Genomic DNA, 17,665 nt, shown 5'->3' with positions numbered 1-17,665 from the left:
CGGATGCTGAATGGTGCACCAATTCCAGAGTGGAGGCCAGTGAGGGGGGGAAGCGGGTCCCAGAGCTGAGGTTAGTGAGGGAGGGTCTCAGAGCAGAGACTGGTGAGGGGGAGGGAGCGAGTCCCAGAGCTGAGGTTGGTGAGGGGGGGGGGGAGCGAGTCCCAGAGCAGAGGTTGGTGAGGTGGGGGGGGGGGGGGCGAGTCCCAGAGCTGAGGTTGGTGAGGGGGGGGGGGGGGGGGGGGGGAGCGAGTCCCAGAGCTGAGGTTGGTGAGGGGGGAGGGGGGGAGCAAGTCCCAGAGCAGAGGTTGGTGAGGGGGAGGGGGGGGGGGCGCGAGTCCCAGAGCAGAGGTTGGTGAGGGGGGGAGCGAGTCCCAGGACAGAGGTTGCTGAGCGGGGGGGGGAAGCAAGTCCCAGAGTAGAGGTTGGTGAGGGGGGGAGCAAGTCCCAGAGCAGAGTTTGGTGAGGGGGGGAGTGAGTCCCAGGGCAGAGGTTGGTGAGGGGGGGGGAAGCGAGTCCCAGAGTAGAGGCTGGTGAGGGGGGGGAGCGAGTCCCAGAGCAGAGGTTGGTGGGGGGGGGAAGCGAGTCCCAGAGTAGAGGCTGGTGAGGGGGGGGAGCGAGTCCCAGAGCAGAGGTTGGTGAGGGGGGGGAGTGAGTACCAGAGTAGAGGCTGGTTAAGGGGGGGGGGGGAAACGAGTCGCAGAGCACAAGTTGGTGAGGGGGGGGGAGTGAGTCCCAGAGTAGAGGCTGGTGAGGGGGGAGAGCGAATCCCGGAGTGGAGGCTGGCGAGAGAGAAACAAATCTGGAGAAACTTCCCTTGGAGCAGCTAAGAGCCGATGCTGAGCAGACTGGAGACCTGGAGTGGAGCAGGGATAATTGTTGGACTGGGGTTTGGTGTGGGCGGTCAGATCACATTGGGGAGCCCCTGCACTGAGCTACTGCAATGTAATGTTTATGTGTGACTTGTTCATCTGACTGTAATGTCAAACCTTTTAACTATATCTTATTTCTAACTTATTCTGTGAATCACTATAAAGTATTGCAACTACTTTTCTTCTTTATTCCTCTTTTTGTATCTAAGATTTGTACCTGGGTACTTATAGATGGTGCTATAAGAGGTGACATTGTAAAACCTTTCACTGTACTCCTGTACTTGAGTACAAGTGACAATAAAGGATATTCTGTTCTAATTCTAATGGCAAGAACAAAATTTTAACAATTTGAAGTTGTCACTCCCCCCAATGCTCCTAATCTGGTACTGTGAGAGTGCTGCACTATCAGAGGTGCCATCATTTCGATGAGACTTTAAATAGAATTCCCACCTGACCACTCAGGTAGATGTAAAAGCTGCCATGGCACTTTCTCAAAGAGTGGGCGTGTTCTCCCCGGGGTCGAGGCCTATATTTATCCCTCAGTTAATGCCACAGAGGAGCCTGGATTGTCCACCTGTTGTCACAGTGTTGTTTGTGGGAGCTTTCTGTATGCAAATTGGTTGCTATGCGTCCTGTATTACAACTGAGATTATACTTCAGTAAAAATACATCATTGGCTGTAAAGTGATTTCGGAGATTGAGTGGCCATAAAAAGCGCATCCTAAACAGTTTTCCTTCTTCCTGAGATCCATTAGATGTGAGCTCTCTTCAAGATACTTAAATTTCTTTACTAATAGGGCACATTTTACAAAGAAACACCACAGCCGTGAACCAAACAGAGATCTTTTGCCAAGGTGAGGTATTCCTTCCAAGGTACTTAGTTGGCTTTGGGTTTAAAGGGACAAATGCCACTCAGACGTACGCAGACTCACTGGATTGGGTCCTGCCCTGGCTGCTGAAATATGGCAGGGCCTTCTTCCTGACCTCAAACGCAGACCTCCTCTTGGCCTGTACCCCTCTGACGGCTGCCTTGATCTTCCTCCAGCCCAGGTGGTTGAGCTCCGCGAGGTTCAGAGCCACGCAGATGCCACTGACGGCGAACATGAAGACCAGGAAGACTGTCTTTTCTGTTGGCCGGGACACATAACACTCCACCTCTTTAACGCATGGATACCGGTCACACTCAAAGATTGCAGGAACGCTGAACCCATAGAGGAAGTATTGTCCCATCAAGAAGCCGATCTCCAAGGCATTCCTAAAGACTACCTGGATAATGTAAAATCTCGAGATGCCCTCCTGACGTTTCATCTTCATGCTTTTGCTACTGATCCAACCTGAGAAATTAGACAGCTTCTTGCCCTCTATATAGTCTGCATCCAGTGCCTTTGGATGTCCTTCAGGACTCTGGCCCAGGGCCCCATTGACGAGACTACATTTCGGCCTTTTATCCTCCTTGTGTTCCATGGATGCCCTGGCAGAATCCCGATCCAGAAGTGGACAGAGCATGGAGAAATGTTTCTCCTTCTGCTTAGACAACTGGTGCACAGAGTACGTGATGAAACAGAGGCTAGGCGTGCACACCAGTATGATCTGGAAGACCCAGTATCTGATGTGAGAGATGGGGAATGCTCTGTCATAACAGGCCTGGTTACAGCCTGGCTGAAGAGTGTTGCACATGAACATGGCCTGCTCGTCTTCATAGACCGTCTCCCCTACAATGGCAACGATTAGGATTCGGAAGATCACCACCACTGTGAGGAGGATCCTAAGAATAAAGTGAGAATTTACTGGGTCAAATTTTTATAAACGATACTGCATTGCTGAAGCTGTTCATTCTGTGATCATCAGGACAGACGCAAGAATGCTAAATTTCTAAGGGAACAACAATTTATACCGCAGGAAGAAAGGGTGCTGATTGGTTAGCAAGTGAAATCTGATTGGTCGAGGCAGTGCTGTGGGAAATGCAGCAGAGACCTATACTTTGGTCTAATTCAAAAATAGTGCAATGCCTGAACATTATCCTATTGTGTGCAGGGTACAGATCCCTCCAAAAGTCATAAATGTAGATGATTCTAGCAAGAGTAAGTGAGCCTCATTACAAGCACAATTGACAAACTTAAATCGGTGGTTAGTGTAATTCTTAGCACACTTGGGATGGTTGAGAAAATGTTGTCCAACCTCATAAATGTTACAACAGTGCACAACCGCATTATAGAAGCCCTGCATGCCACAATCATGCTTTCCAACACCACTTAATTACATTGCCTGTACAGCTTTTGAAGAGGTAATGCTGAGGAAATACAGATCTTTAAGAAACCCCCATTCCAGTTAATCCAGACATTTTATTATCAAAGTGGGCGGCACGGTGGCACAGTGGTTAGCACTGCTGCCTCACAGCGCCTGCGACCCAGGTTCAATTCCCGACTCAGGCGACTGACTGTGTGGAGTTTGCACGTTCTCCCTGTGTCTGTGTGGGTTTCCTCTGGGTGCTCCGGTTTCCTCCCACAGTCCAAAGATGTGCGGGTCAGGTGAATTGGCCATGCTAAATTGCCCGTAGTGTTAGGTAAGGGGTAAATGTAGGGGTATGGGTGGGTTGCGCTTCAGCGGGTCGGTGTGGACTTGCTGGGCTGAAGGGCCTGTTTCCACACTGTAAGTAATCTAATCTAAGTAGTTTACCATCCATTGTACTTGCCGAATGCATAAATACTTGATTTATAAATAAATTATTGTATGGAATGTTAGCCAGGAAGACCTGCATTTACTTGCTGACCTTAATCACAATGAGTGAGTCTCTTGCTAACAGCAGTTAGGAGTCAGCCATGTTAATGTGGGTCTGGCCTGGTATATGTACCAATCCAGGCAAGAACAGCTCTTGAGGCGATTAGAGATGAGCAGTGAATGCTGACCTAGCCAGTGGTGTATATCTTGTGTGAATAAATAAGCTTTCAAAAAGGCTAAGAGCTACATGGTTACTGAAGAAAGTGCATATTGGTGTCTTTGACAGCACCATCCAAATTGGTGTTCTTTACCACCTTAGGACAAGGGCAGCAGGTGCATAAGAGTACCCCCACCCCTTTCAAGTTCCCTTATGGGCCCTACACCATCTTGACTTGATAAAAAAAATCTGCCATACCTTCACTGTCACTGGGTCGAAACCCTGCAACTCCCTCCCTAGCTCCAGCGGTTCAAGAAAGCAGCTCACTACTGCCTTCTCCAGGTTAAAAATCACACAACACCAGGTTATAGTCCAACAGGCTGATGACCTGCTGAAAGAGCAGTGCTCTGAAAGCTAGTGCTTCCAGTTAAACCTGTTGGACTATAACCTATAAAATCAACGAGGTAGGATGTTGCCTGAACTGCTATGCTCTTCCAGCACCACTAATCCAGAATCCTATAACCTGGTGTTGTGTGATTTTTAGTTTTGTACCCCCCAGTCCAACACCAGCATCTCCATGTCATGCCTTCTCCAGGGACATTTAGGGATGGGCAATAAATACTGGCCTAGCCAGCAACACCACACAATGAATAAAAGCAAAGGGAATTGAAATAACTTCACAGAGGCCTGTGTCCTGTCACCATCACAGGGAGAGTCCTTGACACTGACCCAGCTCTCTCAGAACCAGCTCTCACAGTGAAAAGAACCTCTGACACTCCTGTTTATATCTGTCAGCCAGGGTTCCCTGATTGGACCAGGTTAACAGCCCCAATCAGGGAACTCATATTCCATGGCGTCCAGCTGGCTGACCTCATTATAATCACTACAAGAATAAGGACTGGGCAACGTTCAGCTATAACACACTGGGTAAAGACAGGGTAGATAAAGATGTACTATTTCCATTGATTGGGGATTCTTGGGGCTAGTTCAGGTGAGATGTTAGGAAGCAATTCTACACACAACGAGTGGTAGATATTTGGAACTCACTCCCACAAATTAGAGTGATGCTAAATCAGATAATTTTACATCTGAAATAGATTTTTTTTATTAATCAAAGGTATTAAGAGATGTGGGCCTAAGGCAGGTATATGGAGTTAGGATGATCTCACTGAATATTGGAATAGGCTGAATGGCTTATTCCTGTTCCTATGTTCCTAGGGAGGATGAGGGCAGTGTGGAGAATGAATGGTACTCATAGGTTGAGTGTCTTCTCATTGGGTACAGAGGAGGAGGTGCAGGTTGTAGGGAAGATGAACACAGCAAAGAAAACGTTTCATCCTTACCTTGGAATGCACTGAACCAGTAAACTAATTTTGGGTGACTTGATTTCAAATCAGTCACCTACAATTCCTCCAGTACACTTCCTTCATCTCTCAGAATGGTATAGCTGTGTGTGTTCAACTCTACACAGCCCCAGTAACTCCCCTTGGCTTATTTCTGTCAACCCATCTTGATCTTAACTTCTAATCGTGACCAACACATGTTTTAATAATGCAGCCCAGGCTCAGTGGGCCTCTCCTGAGTCAGATGGTTGTGGGTTCAAGTCCCACTCCAGAGATCTAAACCCAACACTCAATTGAGCCCAACAAGCCCAGAGCAACCACTATCAGGGATGTGATCTGTTGGATGTAACCTGAACTGGACTAGCGATAGTGGCTGCAAGGGCAGGTGAGAAGCTAGGAATCCTGCAGCGAATAACTTGCTCACTCCCCAAAGCCTGTCACTATCTACAAGGTACAAGTCAGGGGTGTGATGGAATACTCTCCACTTGCCCTGGATGGGGGCAGCTCCAACACCACTCAAGAAGCTTTAGGGTGTAGGTTTGCTCGCTGAGCTGTAGGTTTGATATCCAGACGTTGCATTACCTGGCTAGGTAACATCATCAGTGGTGACCTCCAAGTGAAGTGAAGCTGTTGTCTCTTGCTTTCTATTTATATCTTTCTCCTGGATGGGGTTCCTGCGGTTTATGGTGATGTCATTTCCTGTTTGTTTTCTGAGGGGTTGATAGATGGCATCTAGATCTGTGTGTTTGTATATGGCGTTGTGGTTGGAGTGCCAGGCCTCTAGGAATTCTCTGGCATGTTTTTGCTTAGCCTGTCCCAGGATAGATGTGTTGTTCCAGTCGAAATGGTGGTGTTTTTTCATCCGTGTGTAGGGCTCCGAGGGAGAGAGGGTCGTGTCTTTTTGTGGCTAGCTGATGTTCGTGTATCCTGATGGCTAACTTTCTTCCTGTTTGTCCTATGTAGTGTTCGTGGCAGTCCTTGCATGAAATTTTGTAGATGACGTTGGTTTTGTCCATGGGTTGTACCATGGACAAAAAATAAATACCATTTCAACTGGGACAACACATCTATCCTGGGACAGGCTCAGCAAAGACATGTCAGAGAATTCCTAGAGGCCTGGCACTCCAACCACAACGCCATAAACAAACACATAGATCTAGGTGCCATCTATCAACCCCTCAGAAAACGAACAGGAAATGACATCACCACAAACCCCATCCAGGACAAACATATAAATAGAAAGCAGGAGACAACAGCTTCGCTTCACTTGGAGGTCACCACTGATGATGTTACCTAGCCAGGTAATAAAATGTCTGGATATCAAATCTACAGCTCAGCGAGCAAACCTACACCCTAAACCTCAACCTGAGCTACAAACCTTCACAAACCTTGCAAAAAACTCAAGAAGCTTGATACCATCCTGGACAAAGCAGCCCGCTTGATTGGCACAACATTCACAAGCATCTACTCCCTCCACCCCCGACACTCAGGAGCAGCAGTGTGTACCATCTACAAGATGCACTGCCAGGCTCCTTAGGTTGTTCCTTTCAAACCCATGACCACTTCCATCAAGAACGACAAGGGCAGCAGATACATGGAAACACCACCCTTTGCAAGTTCCCATCGCACCCACTTACCATCCTGACATGGGAATATTTCATTGTTCCTTCAGTGTCACTGGGTCAAAATCCTAGAATTCCCTCCCTCATGGCATTGTGGGTCTTCCTATACCAGGTGGACTGTGGTGGTTCAAAGGGCAGCTCAGCACCACCTTTCCAATTGGTTTTAAATGATCCCAGCTGCTGTCATGGGATGTGACTGTTTCAAATATGACTCTTATTCAGAAAGACTTTTGTTCACATGTTGGCTAAAATGGCAGCTTTCTTTCCCTAGAGATTAGTGTCGATAGCTTTGAGGTAATTATGGCTAGGGTTAACTTTCAACTCCAAATTTATTAGTTCAATTTAAATCTCCACAGGCTGAATGTTACGCTGAATAACTAAACTAGTAAAAGTTCGATACATCATCATTCATTCACAATCCCACACTATTAATCATAGTTTTGGAAAATAAAATTTGAACCTAGTTTGATTTAATTGCTATCTGAATAATAGTTAGCTGACATTAAGTCCCTAAATTACCAAAAATATCCATGCACATCAACATTCAAGCAGACAGGCAAAAACCAGTGGGTATTTGTAGAATTTGCTAAACCCTCCACATGAACCCAATAATCAAGGGTTAATTTAATGTTGTTTTTGTTTAAATGCGTGAATAAGTCTTACAGAAATTGTAGCCAGGGGTTTCTCTGTGGTTTTGGGTCTGATGGGTGAACATATATCCTCCCCCTTTCAGAGCAGAATCTTACCTTCCGATCATAGTAGAGTGTTGTTGGACTGCAGCTTCCAGGAACCTCTCCAAAATTGTCCACTCACCCATGGCCGAGAGGACTTGTAAAGACACAGGATGAGAGGGGATAGTTAAATGAAAGTTCTCCCCCCCTTTTTTTCTTTTTCTTCCTGAGCTCTGCTTCTAAGATCCTGGTCCTCAGTTGAATGGAAACGGGCAGTGACAGAATGCCCTGGGTGCTGAAGCGACCGCCCTATCTGCTAAACCGTATCATCGTCTCTCTCGCTTGGCTTGTTGAGATTATGATCAAAGTTGATCTTTAATCAGGTTCAGTGGCATTCCATCATGACAGGATATTTTCGTTCCCCCTGCCTTTTTAATCCTTAAATGGACTCCAATCCCTGGCATCATATAGCTCAGGGAAGGTTTCTCACAACCAATCGTTTAAATCCGCTCATTGTGCATTGTGAGTTTTCGCCAAAGTGTCTCGACAGCTCGTCTCGCAGAATAAAACCCAACCCGGACAAAAGGATTGGCCTCCTTATCAGCAATGCAAAGCCCCAAAGCTTGGTTTTCTAATCTTAATTAACTGTGATGGCTTCACTCCCTTGACTTTGTAAAGACAGGTTTACCATCTGTGTACAGGGATGGATGTGCATTTCTCTGGCGCCTGTCAGAACCTCACACCCTTCCAAAGCCAACTTAGTACTTTCTGAAAGCGTTTCCACTGCAGCAATGTAAGAAATATGGGTGCCAACTTGTGCTAACAGCAACTGATTAATGATTAATTCCCTCCCCAACAGCATTGTGGGTCGATCTACAGCAAATGGACCAGAGCGGGTTCAACAAGGCAGCTAACCACCACCTTCTCAAGAAGCAACTAGGGACGAGACACTAAATGTTGGCCCAGCCAGTGACGCCCATATCTTGTGGTTTATTTTTTTTAAAAACCTCCAGATCAGCTGTTTTTGTTGATGTTTATTAAGGATACATTTTGGCCCCAGTACAAGTGGAAAATCTCCACTAGTTTGCTTTGAGATAAGGTGTTTTACATTCACTTGAGATGCAGGATTCAGCACCTGAAGGTTGCCCTCCAAGCCCTTCACCATCCTAACCTAGAGTCATAGAGCCACATAGCACAGAAACAGTCCAACCCGTCCGTGCTGACTAAGTTTCCCAAACTAAACTAGTCCTATTTGTCTATCTTTGGCTCATAGAACATAGAAAAGTACAGCACAGAACAGGCCCTTTGGCCCACGACGTTGTGCCGAGATTTAATCCTAATGTAAAATATAATTACTTAACTTACGCACCCCTCAACTCACAGCTATCCATGTGCATGTCCAGCAGTCACTTAAATATTCCTAATGACTCTGCTTCCACCACCACAGCTGGCAATGCATTCAGTGCATTCACAACTCTCTGCGTAAAGAACCTACCTCTGACATCTCCTTTATACATTCCTCCTAATATCTTCAAACTATGACCCCTCGTACCAGTCAATCCTGCCCTGAGGAAAAGTCTCTGGCTATTGACTCTATCTATTCCCCTCATTATCTTGTACACCTCGATCAGGTCTCCTCTCTTCCTCCTTCTCTCCAGAGAGAAAAGTCTGAGCTTATTCAACCTTTCTTCATAAGGCAAGCCCTCCACTCCAGGCAGTATCCTGGTAAACCTTCTTTGCACCCTCTTCAAAGCCTCTGTATCGTTCCTATAGTAGGGCGATCAGAACTGGGCACAATATTCCAAATGTGGTCTCACCAGGGACTTGTAGGGCTGTAGCAAAACCTCGCTCTTAAACTCGATCCCCCTGTTAATGAAAGCCAAAACACCGTATGCTTTCTTAACAACCCTATCCGCTTGGGTGGCAACTTGCACACCCAGATCCCTCTGTTCCTCCACACTGCCAAGAATCCTGTCTTTAATCATATATTCAGCATTCGAGTTCAACCTTCCAAAATGAATCACTTCACATTTATCCAGGTTGAACTCCACCAGCCACTTTTCAGGCCAGCTCTGCATCCTGTCTATGTTGCGCTGTAGCCTGCAGTAGCCCTCTATACTATTGACGACACCTCTGACCTTTGTGTCATCTGCAAATTTAATAACCCACCCCCCCAAACCTCCTCATCCAAGTCATTTATAAAAACTACAAAGAGCAGAGGCCCAAGAACAGACCCCTGCGGGACCCCACTCAACACTGACCTCCAGACAGAATACTTTCCATCTGTATCCACTCCCTGCCTTCTGTCAGTCAGCCAATTCTGAATCCAGATAGCCAAATCTCCCTGTATCCCATACTTCCTGACTTTATGAATGAGCCTACCATGGGGAACCCTATCAAATGCCTTGCTGAAGTCCATATACAGCACATCCACTGCTCGACCGTCGTCGACCTGTCTTGTCACCTCCTCAAAGAACTTAATAAGGTTTGTGAGGCATGACCTGCCCCTCACAAAGCCATGCTGTCTGCCTTTAATCACACTATGCTTTACCAAATAGTCATAAATCCTATCCCTCAGAATTCTTTCCAAAGCTTTGCTGACCACAGACATAAGACTGATTGGTCTGTAGTTGCCAGGGATTTCCCTATTACCCTTCTTGAAAAGAGGAACAACATTCGTCTCCTTCCAATCCTCCGGAATGACTCCCGTGGAGAGTGAGGAGACAAATATCCTCGCCAACGGCTTAGCAGCCTCCTTTCTCGCTTCCCGGAGCAGCCTTGGGTAAATCTGGTCTGGCCCTGGGGACTTATCAATCTTAATGTTTTCCAAAATTTCCAGCACATCAACTTCATCAATCTTGATCTGGTCAAGCCTGTGTCCCAACTCCTCAAAGTTTTCATTCATAACAAGATCCCTTTCCTTGGTGAAAACCGAAGCAAAAAACTCATTTAGGGCTTCCCCTATCTGCTCAGACTCTGCGCACAAGTTACCTCCACTATCCCTAATCGGCCCTACCTTCTCCCTGATCATTTTCTTATTCCTCACGTTTGAGTAAAATACCTTTGGGCTCTCCTAAGCCTTTTTTGTGCCCCCTCCTGGCTCTCCTCAGTCCATTTCTGAGCTCCTTTCTAGCAAGCCTGTAATCCTTTAAAGCTGTGCTAGATCCTTGCTTACTCCACCTTACGTGAGTTGCTTTCTTCCTTTTGACAGGAAGCTCCTCTGTTCTCATCATCTAAGGTTCCTTAATCTTACCCCACCTTACCTGTCTCAGAGGAACAATTTCATGCATCACTCGCAACAACTGCTCCTTAAATACTCTCCACATGTCTGCTGTGCCCTTTCTGTGGAACAATTGCTCTCAGTCTGTACTTCCAACTCCTGTCTGATAGCGTCATAATTTCCTTTTCCCCAGTTAAATATCTTCTCTCAGTTACTGCTCCTTTCCCTCTCCATGGCTATGGTAAATGTGAGGCAGTTGTGATCACTGTCACCAGAGTGCTCTCCCACTGTGAGATCTGACACCTGTCCTGGCTCGTTGCCAAGCACCAAATCCAAAATGGCCTCTCCCCTCGTCGGCCTGTCTACATACTGAGTAAGGAAACCCTCCTGAACACACCTGACAAAAATGGTTCCATCCAAACCATCTGCACTTAGGAGGTTCTAGTCGATATTGGGAAAGTTGAAAATACCCATAACAACAAACCTGCTACTTCTGCATTTTTCCAGAATCTGCCCGCCTATGAGTTCTATATGAGAGGCTCAGATCCCTTTAAACCATTCCTATTCATGCACTTATCCAAATGTCTTTTAAATGTTGTAACTGTATCTGCATCTAACACTTCCTTTGGCAGTTCATTCCACACACAATCCACCCTCTGTGTGAAAAAGTTCCCTCTCAGGTCCCTTTTAAATCTTCCTCCTCTCACCTTAAAATTATGCCCTCTAGTTTTGAAATCTCTGACCCCAAGGCAAAAACCTTTGCTATTGACCTTATCTATGCCCCTCACAATTTTATAAACCTCTGTAAGGTCACCCCTCAATTTTCTACTCTCCAATGAAAAACGCCCTGGCTTATCCAGCTTCTCCATATAACTCAAATCCTCCAATCCTGATAACATCCTGGTAAATCTTTTCTGCCTCTTTTCCAATTTAATAGCATACTCCTTACAGCAGGGTGACCAGAGCTATACACAGTGCTCCAAAAGTGGCCTTACCTTTGTCCTGTGCAACAGGACATCTCAACTCAAGTGGGCGGCACGGTGGTTAGCACTGTTGCCTCATAGCGCCTGAGACCCGGGTTCAATTCCCGACTCAGGCGACTGACTGTGTGGAGTTTGCACGTTCTCCCCGTGTCTGTGTGGGTTTCCTCCGGGTGCTCCGGTTTCCTCCCACAGTCCAAAGATGTGCGGGTCAGGTGAATTGGCCATGCTAAATTGCCTGTAGTGTTAGGTAAGGGGTAAATGTAGGGGTATGGGTGGGTTGCGCTTCGGCAGGTCGGTGTGGACTTGTTGGGCCGAAGGGCCTGTTTCCACACTGTAAGTAATCTAATCTAAAAAACTCCTTTACGCAGTAGTCTGAGCAATGAAAGCAAGCATGCCAAATGCCTTCTTTACCACTCTATCTACCTGTGATGCAACTTTCAATTAAATATGTACCTGAACACCTAGGTGTCTCTGTTCTACAACACTCCATTGGGCCTGACTATTAACTGCATAAGTCCTGCCTTTGTTCATCCTACCAAAATGCAACAAATCCCATTTATCCAAAATAAATGCTATTGCCACTCCTTAGCCCATTGCCTCAATAGATCATTATCCCTTTATAATCTTAGATAACTTTGTTCACCGTCCACTAAACCTTTTGGTGTCATCCACAGTCTTACTATCCATGCTCCCTATATTCTCATTCAAATCATTTACATAAATGACAAATAACAGTGGATCTAGCACCAATCCCTGCGGAACTCTGCTGGTCACAGGCCTCCAGTCTGAAAAACAACCTTCCACCATCACCCTGTCTCCTACTGTGAAGCCAATTTTGAAATCAATTGGCAAGCTCTCCCTGAATGTCATGTGATCTAATTTTACTAATCAGTCTACCATATGGAACCTTGTCAAAGGCCTAGACAACATATACCACTCTGCTATCATCTATCCTCTAAGCCACATTCTCAAAAAACACAATCAAGTTTGTGAGACATGATTTCCAACGCACAGAGCCAGACTGACTATCCTTCAGCAGTCCTTGCCCCTTCAAATGCATGTAACTCCTCTCTCTCAGAATTCCCTCCAACAAATTACCCACCATTGACTTCAGACTCACTGGTCTATAGTTCCTAGGCTTCACCTTGCAGCCTTCCTTAAATAAAGGCACAACCTTAGCCATCCTTCAGTCCTCTAGCACCTCACTTGTGGCTAATGATGATACAAGGGTTCAGAAAAGATTTGAGGAGAAAGTGAGGACTGCAGACGCTGGAGATCAGAACTGAAAATGTGTTGCTGGAAAAGCGCAGCAGGTCAGGCAGCATCCAAGGAACAGGAGAATCGACGTTTTGGGCATAAGCCCTTCTTCAGGAATCAGAAAAGATTTATAAGGATATTGCCTGGGTTGGAGGATTTGAGCTATAGGGAGAGGCTGAACAGGCTGGTGCTGTTTTCCCTGGAGCATCGGAGGCAGAGGGGTGACCTTATAGAGATTTATAAAATCATGAGGGGCATGGATAGGGTAAATAGACAAAGTCTTTTCCCTGGGGGTCGGGGAGTCCAGAATTAGAGGGCATAGGTTTAGGGTGAGAGGGGAAAGATACGAAAGAGACCTAAGGAGCAACTTTTTCACGCAGAGGGTGGTACGGGTATGGAATGAGCTGCCAGAGGAAGTGGTGGAGGCTGGTACGATTACAACATTTAAAAGGCATCTGGATGGGTATATGAATAGGAAGAGTTTGGAGGGATATGGGCCGGGTGCTGGCAGGTGGGACTAGATTGGGATGGGATATCTGGTCAGCATGGACGGTTTGGACCCAAGGGTCTGTTTCCGTGCTGTATGTCTCTATGACTCTAAAAGTATTTCTTCTCGAGGCCCTTTAATTTCTTCCCTAGCTTTTCACAATGTTCGAGGATACACTTGATATTGCTGTTCCTTCAATGTTGCTGGGTCAAAATCCTGGAACTTCCTAACTGTAGGTATCCCTACACCATACGAAGTGCAGCTGCTCTCTGTTGTCAAATATCTCATAGTCAGTATATCTTTAAGGAAAATGCCTATCACTATATCTCAGCATGTGATGTGAGAGTGTAAGGATCCTAGAGTCTATCGTAATCTGGATCACTTGATAACTTGATCATTTCACTGGAAGTGTGCTGCTCCATTTAACTCAATAGCTCAATCTGATCTACCAGAAGGGTGTAATATCTGCATAGAATAGCTAGTTGCAAAAGGTTTTTGATGAATTCTTCAATACCACAATGTCCAAGTCCAGTTTCTAATGTTACAGGAGACAACATAAACGTTTCCTCATCGAATTAAAAATCCTGTTGGAGGTAAAATCATATCATTCATCACCTATCAAGGATAATAACAAATTCCACATTGTGTGAAATAATTTGCTTGTTATCACCTTTTAGTGAGGAGGCACAGTAGCTCAGTGGTTAGCACTGCTGCCTCACAGCGCTAGGGTTCCAGGTTTGATTCCCGCCTCAGGTGACTGTCTGTGTGGAGTTTGCACATTCTTCCTGTGTCTGTGTGGATTTCCTCTGGGTGCTCCGGTTTCCCCCCCCCCCCCCCCACATTCCAAAGGTGTGCAGGTCAGGTGAATTGACCATGCTAAATTGTCCATAGTGCTGGGTGCATTAGTCAGAGGGAGGTGGGTTACTCTTAGGAGGGTCGGAATGGACTTGTTGGGCCGAAGGGCCTGCTTCCACACTGAAGAGAATTTTTAAATCTTAAAAGGAACCACTGTTTGATTTATATGTTCCACTTGCAACAGCTCCAGCAGCCCAGGAACTAGGAACTAAGTGTCCAGGATGGAATTCAAACCCAGCACTCTCTGACTCAGAAGTGAACAATGCTGTCTGATAGCAAAGGTGCTGGAGTAACCCTGGAGGGATTGCAGCAATCAGAATGTAGGGCCTGAGAGTAAGGTGCTGGAGTAACCCTGGAGGGATTGCAGCAATCAGAATGTAGGCCCTGAGAGTAAGATCATCCACACATAAAGAGACACTCTCAGCAGCCTGGGCCCAGTCACGTTTGGGGAACGTGTTCCCAGAGTTTGATTGTGATTTTGATGTCACAGTCTTCACTCAGGTCAACACCGCATCTTCAATCACTGAAATCAGAGTGGAGAGAGATCGCAATGTTTGATTGTCCACAGTGTTTGATCCTGAGTAGAGAGAGGAGAAAGTGAGGTCTGCAGATGCTGGAGATCAGAGCTGAAAATGTGTTGCTGGAAAAGCGCAGCAGGTCAGGCAGCATCCAAGAAGCAGGAGAATCGACGTTTCGGGCATAAGCCCTTCCTGAAGAAGGGCTTATGCCCGAAACGTCGACTCTCTTGTTCCTCTCTTGCTGCCTGACCTGCCGCGCTTTTCCAGCAACACATTTTCAGCCCTGAGTAGAGAGAATAAATAAAACCAAGAGCTGCAGATATTGGAGATCCGAAACAAAAAAACAGAAATTGTCGGAGAAACTCAGAAGATCTGGCAGCATCTGTGGAGAGAGAAACAGAATTAAACAGTGATCCTTCATCAAAACTTTAGCTCAGCTTTCTCTCCACAAATCCTGTCAGACCAGTTGAGATTCCTCAGCAATTTTTTTTCTCTCTCTGTGATCTCCACCATCCGCAATTCTGTTTTATTCTAGATGTGGAGAGCCATAAGACCGTAAGAACTAGGCCATTCAGCCCATCGAGTCTGGGAGAGGAATCTCTCATCCAATACACAGCACTTCTGACAGGGCAGCATTCACTTCGTGTTACACCATGGCATCAGGCTAAAGGTTTACATCCTGAAGTCTGGACTGACAGTTTACTGGTGTCAGAACAAGTGACGAGCCACTGGCCCAACACTTTGAAAGGAATTTGATCAAAGCTTCGGTGAGGACTGAGCATTTTATGAAGCTGTTGCAATACATTTACTTGTCACCTGATGGCGCTCCTGTGCTGTGATGCTCCCTTTCTCTAAATTTCACAAAATCCCAATGAGATGATCAATTTGCCTGAATGACTACTATTCAAGACAAAAACAATTCACATCAAAAAACTCTATGTATTGTAACACATTTAACCTGGACAGCAATAGCACAGAACAGGATTTCTAATTAATATACTTAAACGGTACATCTTCAGAGCTCCAAATGCACACACACACACACTCATTCACAATAAAGTCATAAGACAGATGGTTTACATATATACTATGGGTGGAAAAGGAATATAGACTGGGTAAACAAAATGCCAAAAAAGCAAAAGGTGAAAAAATACTCCCTCTCAGTCTTTGTTGTTAATTTTAAATCTGAGAGATATTTTTGTTCAGCAAAGGGATGAAAGGAAGCCTGTGAAAGGCAGGTATATGGAGTTAGGTCACAGATTAGTCATAATCTCATTAATGGCGGAAAGGATCAAGGGGCTGAATGGCCTACTCCTGCAGTCACAGAGTCACGAAGATCTACAACCTGACAAAAATCAAATGGGGCGCTTTGTGCTGGTGATTTAAACTTGGGTTGCTGTACTGCACCTCATTGACTGTTTGCAAATGGTTGGAACTTCACTTATCCAGGCAACTGGGCTTCACACTCCCGATTTGTGCCTTGTAGATGGTGGTCAGGAGGTTAACCCTCTTCAGCCAGGATTCTCTGCTGCAAGGTTACCATCTAAATTATTAACCTGTGACTTCAGATAATAAAATCTTCGAGTAAAAATGAAGGGCTTATGCTCGAAACGTCGAATTCTCTATTCCTGAGATGCTGCCTGGCCTGCTGTGCTTTGACCAGCAACACATTTGCAGCACTTCAGATAATAAAACCAGTTTGGTCTGTATGCAGTTACAATACTGCACCAGCAGGGGGAACACATGGCTCACTTTGAGCTCCCATGTTTATTTGCCATTTGCAGGAATTGCCCATCCCTAATTATCCAGAAGGAAATTAAGAATAAACCACATCGCTGTGGTCTGGAGTCACATGTAGGCCAGACCGGGTAAAGATGACAGTTTTCTTTGGACATTAGTGAACCAGATGGAGTTTTCTTTTGAACAATGAACAATGGGGGTCATGATTATCATTAGGTCCCTAATTCCAGATTTTTTATTTAATTTGAATTCCATTATCTGCCGTGGTGGCATTTGAATCCAGGTCTCCAGAACATTACCTGGGTCTCTGGGTTAATAAAAACTGAAAGAACTGTAAATCAGAAACAGAAATTGCTGGAAAAGCTCAGCAGGTCTGGCAGCATCTGTGCAGAGAAATCAGAGTTAACGTTTTGGGTCAGATGATCATTCCTTAGAATCCAGGAAGGATTACCCAACCCAAAACGTTAACTCTGATTTCTTCCCACAAATGCTGCCAAACCTGCTGAGCTTTTCCATCGATTTCTGTTTCTGTTTCTAATTTACAATATCCACAGTTATTTTTTTCACTTTTTATAATCCCAAAATCTCTTTGAAATACTCATAGAGTCATACGGCATGGAAACAGACCGTTTGGTCTAACCAGTCCATGCCAACCATAACCCTAAATTAGATTAGTTCCACCTGCCTAGGAAGGGTTTGGAGGGATCTGGGCTCGGTGCTGGCAGGTGGGACTAGATTGGGTCAGCATGGACGGGTTGGACCGAAGGGCCTGTTTCCACATTGTACATCTCTATGACTCTATGCCTGCCCATATCCCTCCAAACCTTCCCTACCCATGTACTTATCAAAATGTCTTTTAAACGCTGTAATTGTACAGCACCTACCACTTCCTCAGGAAGCTCATTGTACATGCAAACCACCTTCTGCATAAAAAGTTGCCCCTCACGTCTTTTTTTTTAAATCTCTTTCCTCTCTCACCTTGAAGGAAGGTTTACCACCACCTGAGAGGGGAAGTAGGATCACCGTCTAATGTTTCGTGTGAAAGACAAAACTTCGGCCAGCACTGCTTCAGTTCTGCACTGGAATGTTTGTGCTTAAGTCCTGGAGAGGGTTAAATGCCTGGAACCTGACAACTAGGATGTAGGGGTGTTTCCGACTGAGCCACCACCAGGACCTGCTGCATTGCACACAATCACTTCCTCTATGTATAACTTTGATTTATGTT

At 45.7% G+C, this 17,665-nt stretch overlaps 1 protein-coding gene across 1 annotated transcript; it reads right to left on the bottom strand.

Annotated features, from left to right (window-relative positions):
• Positions 1–1,781: 1,781 nt before the first annotated feature.
• On the bottom strand, positions 1,782–7,526 carry LOC132836579 (gap junction delta-2 protein-like). Its single transcript, XM_060855941.1, has 2 exons — positions 7,456–7,526; positions 1,782–2,634 (listed from the first exon to the last, which is right to left on the bottom strand). The coding sequence occupies exons 1-2, from the start codon at positions 7,524–7,526 to the stop codon at positions 1,782–1,784; spliced, it is 924 nt and encodes a 307-aa protein (XP_060711924.1).
• Between the last annotated feature and the right edge of the window lie 10,139 nt (positions 7,527–17,665).

The sequence above is a fragment of the Hemiscyllium ocellatum genome, chromosome 47, assembly GCF_020745735.1.
Source record: "Hemiscyllium ocellatum isolate sHemOce1 chromosome 47, sHemOce1.pat.X.cur, whole genome shotgun sequence".
Classification (NCBI taxonomy): Eukaryota; Metazoa; Chordata; class Chondrichthyes; order Orectolobiformes; family Hemiscylliidae; genus Hemiscyllium; species Hemiscyllium ocellatum.
The sequence above is the reverse complement of the archived record's forward strand: the minus strand, read 5'-3'. Positions and strand labels throughout refer to the sequence as shown.

What these genes read in the sequence shown, in the direction of transcription:
- LOC132836579 (XM_060855941.1), bottom strand. Translation starts at nt 7,526, where the DNA reads ATGGGTGAGTGGACAATTTTGGAGAGGTTCCTGGAAGCTGCAGTCCAA. An exon ending in CACTCTACTATGATCGGAAG is followed by an intron (nt 2,635 to 7,455) that starts GTAAGATTCTGC and finishes CTTTATTCTTAG; the next exon opens with GATCCTCCTCACAGTGGTGG.